At 61.0% G+C, this 3,981-nt stretch overlaps 1 protein-coding gene across 1 annotated transcript in view; it reads right to left on the reverse strand.

Moving 5' to 3' along the window:
• Positions 1-624: 624 nt before the first annotated feature.
• The window catches only part of HS3ST6 (heparan sulfate-glucosamine 3-sulfotransferase 6), a 16,016-nt gene continuing 12,659 nt past the window's right edge, over positions 625-3,981 (reverse strand). Inside the window, exon 6 of the mRNA XM_007939655.2 lies at positions 625-1,240. Within this exon, the coding sequence (XP_007937846.1) occupies positions 625-1,240 (616 nt within the window). The remainder of the gene's footprint in view (positions 1,241-3,981) is intronic.

The raw sequence follows: 3,981 nt of genomic DNA on the forward strand, positions 1-3,981 counted from the left end.
CCCGAGTGACTGAGCAGAACGGACCCACAGGGTTTCTTAGGGTGTGATCTTTGTGGGAATGGATGGTTTGGTCTTTCTCTCTCAGACGCCTGGCAGGTTCGAACTGCTGACCTTTGCGGTAAGCAGCTCACTTTAGTGAGCACCACCACGGCTCCTCCCGCTGTGCAGTAGGACAGGGAATTGGGCCACCACTTCCCTGAGCAACCCAGGGCTCCGTGTCCTCACCCGGAAGGTGCGGACAAGCCTTGCTCTGTGTGATGGAGAGAGGCTGCGGTGGCCTCTAGAGCCACCAGGGCTCTGCTGTGTGTCACTGGGCAGGCCGGAAGCCTCTCTGAGCCTTGGCTTGATGTCCCTGACATGAGACCCATCACACGGCCAGCCCCAAAGGATGTACACGGAGCAGCCCCCGTGGGGTCTGAGCCCATAAGCTTGGCTGGTGCGGTTACCCACCCAGCAGGGTACTGGCGCCCTGCCTCCCCAGCTCTCCAGGTCCTGTGAGAACACCAGCGAGACCTTTATTCCTTAAATATTCTCTCTGCCCAGTGCACAGACGCAGCCTGCTCTGGCTAGTGCACGGACATAAATTAAGGTTCCCAAGGGTCCCTGGGCAGGGTGTGGGGCCCGTCAGTCCCAGCCGAAGTCCTGGCCGGTCATCTGGTAGAACTTGCGGTTGAAGGGCCGGTAGAAGTCGCGTAGCCGCTGGACCACGGCCTCGGGCACTCGAGGGTGGGGCCGGCCCTTGGACTTGCCCAGGCAGCGGGGCCCGCTGCCGCCCTGCGCCTTCTTGAGGCAGGGGAAGCCCTTGGTGGCGTTGAAGTAGAAGTGCTTGTCCGTGATGACGCGCTTGAGGCCCAGGAAGTCCTGCACGCGGCCCACCTCCCCGGCCGGGTCGCTCACCAGGCGCTCTCCGCTGACGAACAGGAAGTGCGACAGAGGGAAGTAGCGCAGCCAGCGCGCCAGGTGCTGCGCGTACAGGCCGATGCGCACGGCGCTCCAGGCGGTGTCCACCCGGCCCAGGCCATGGCGGAAGGCCAGGGCTCGGAAGCTGGGCAGGCCCGGGGTCTTGGAGAGCGTCTGGGCGTAGTCGGAGATGGCCCGCGTCACGGGATTGCGGACCACCACGATCAGCTTCGTGTCCGGGGACATGCCGTGGATGCGGCGGGGGACCTCACGCGTGACGAAGTAGCTGGGTGTCTTCTCCATGGTGATCTGCCCCTCCAGCGTCCGCGGCATCAGACTCCTGCAGAAAGAAGGGCGGACAGGCGGCCTGAGCGGGTGACCCCTCGAGCCTCTCCCATCCCAGAACAGGACTGGCCCCCTTGTTCTCCAGCTGGGAGTCTCTGGGTGGTGGTAACAGCTCTGATGTTGACGGAAAGGCTGCAGGCCAGAGTCTGTCCAAAGCTGCCCGGGAATAAAGACCAACCAGTCAACTTACTTTGGGAGCTCTGGTAGCATAGTGGCTAAGGCACTTGACTGCTAACCAGAATGCTGGCGGTTCAAACCCACCAGCCACTCCCTGGAAGGAAGATGGGGCAATCTACTTCCGTAGTGATACTGCCTCGGAAACCCAAGGAGGGGTCGCTATGAGTCGGGTCCAACTCAACGGCACATAACAACAACAACAGTCAACTTACAAAACAATCGGCCGCTGGACACGCTCTGGAACACAGTTCTACTCTGACACACAGGGTCACCTTGGGTCAGGGCCCACTCAACAGTAACTGGTCCTCCAGGGGGGCGAGCCTCCCTCCCCCTCAACCCACCTGTCCTGTTTGGGGGCAGCCTGTGAGGTGGGTCATGAACAGGCCGTAGTGGGGCCCAAGCGGCCCTTGCTCATCACTGCTCCAGGGAAAACAGTATGACAGTCCCTGAGGACCTCCAAGATCTTCCCCACCAGGCATCTGTCTTTCCGGAAAATTCTCTGCCACCACCCACCCCAAGTACCCGCTCCCCTGAGTCCCAGCCATCCCCACCCGCCAGACCTACCTCCACCCAGCTTTCCACTGCACCCAACCCTGACCTGACCCCACTCTGACTGTCACCCCCAAGTTCCACAAGGCCGGCCTGGGCTTGCCACTCCCAGGCCCCGAGCCTCTGCACTGTAATTACCCGAGGTCACGCTTTCCTTCCCTGGATGGTGGCCTCCTCGAAATTAGGCTGTGAGTTATTGACAAGTCCCCCCACAGAGGGTAGCCCCCTTTCCCCTCCTGCCTTTAATGACAGCCCTACTAACCCTCATCTCTGAAGGAGCCCTGGTGGTGCAGCAGTTAAGTGCTTAGCTGCTACCTCAAAGTTGGCGGTTGGCACCTACCAGCCACTCCACAGGGGGAAAGACTTGGTGATCAAGAACCATGAAGATGGACAGCCTTGGAGACACTGTGGGCAGTTCCACTCTGTCCTCTAGGGGCGCTGTGGGTCAAAATGGACTCCACGGCAGTGGTATGGCTTGGGCTTTGCTTCCGTGAAGACTGACAGCCTTGGAAACTCTATGAGGCAGTTCCACTCTGTCATATAAAGTCTCTCTGGTGGCCTAGTGCCTAAGGCACTTGACTGCCAACCAGAGGGCTGGTGGTCAAACTCACCAGCCACTCCTTGGAAGGAAGATTGGTCAATCTACTTCCATAAAGACTTACCGCCTCAGAAACCCAAGGAGGGGTTGCTATGACTCGAATCCACTCAAGGGCACCGAGTTTGTTTTGTTTTGTTTTTATGAGACGGGTCAGGATTTTTTTCCTGTTTTAACCTTCGCTGACCTGGCCCCAGGTCCGAGCACCACACATTGTAGAAAAGCTAACGAACTCCTTGGATGGACCCAGGTGCCCAAATCCCACTCTGGCGACAGGGGCCAGGCACTGACTCAGTCCCAAGGTTCGGGGGCCCTGTTCCCTGAGACCCTGACCTGGGGAAGGGAAGCCAGACCTAGTGCCGAGCGCCCACACTGGGCAGGCCCAGGCACCCTGAGTCATGGCCCCAGGCAGCACCTGTGGGCCCGGTAGTGTGAGGTGAAGTGGGGTAGGGCGGGGCAGGGCGAGGCAGGACGCCAGGGCCAGCTGTGCAAACAGTGCCTGGGGAGGGAGGGAGGGGAACTAGGTCAAGAGAGACAGAGGTTGCCCCGACCTGTGCCAGGGAGGGGACGCCCTGCCCGGCCCCCTCAGCCCCCAGGCCTGGCCCCAACCCACAGGACTAGGCAGGGTGCAGGTTGCAGGCTGTCTAAGTGCCCTCTGGCCCCTGGGAGGCAAACCCCCGTGAACCTCCGGCCAGCTGGACACACAGACCTTCGTGTTTGGGTGCCTGGCTTGGTGGTGACAGCCGTCTGACAGTGTGGGTCCACGGAAGAGTGACCACTGGCCCTCCAGCCTGCTCCATGGACACTGCAGAGGTGCCCACCACCACTGATGGCCCCATTGGCCAGGCAGGCACACTGAGGCTCAGCGAGGGAGGGGATGTGCTGAGGGGGAATGGGTGGCCCTGAGCCCTTCTCACTCCTTAGGGCCCACCTGCAACTGCCACCTACAAGGGACCTGCTCCTGGAGCCTGAACCAGGCAGGTGCCTGCACCCCTCACCCACCTCCCCACACATATGCCTACACGCCTGAGGCCCAAGGTGGGGCTACAGCTTGGGTAGCCAGCCCAGGGACCCCTCTCTCCATTGGAGACCCGTAAGAGAAGGGGTGCAGGGGCAGACGGTGGGCCAGTCCTCATCAAGAGACCTCCTCCATCCTGCTTCTCCCAAGGACCCCAACTGCTCTCAGTTCCTCTCCTCCCGCCTCAGCCACACCCCTTCCCAGGCACCAAGTGACCCCAGGGCTCCTGGCTTCCCTTCCCTGGGTGCAGCCAAGTCCAGTTCTGAACCCCACCCCTTTGCTGGATCCTGCTCTGGGAGAGGAGCTGCAGGGAGTTAAAGGCACATTTTCACCCCACAGATGTGTCCTCTCCAATGAAGTCAGAGGCCTGGAGAGCAAGGCGGGCCACTGGGGATGC

This window comes from Orycteropus afer, unplaced genomic scaffold (genome assembly GCF_000298275.1).
Source record: "Orycteropus afer afer isolate SDZICR_OR568_19922 unplaced genomic scaffold, OryAfe1.0 scaffold00061, whole genome shotgun sequence".
NCBI classification, from domain to species: Eukaryota; Metazoa; Chordata; class Mammalia; order Tubulidentata; family Orycteropodidae; genus Orycteropus; species Orycteropus afer.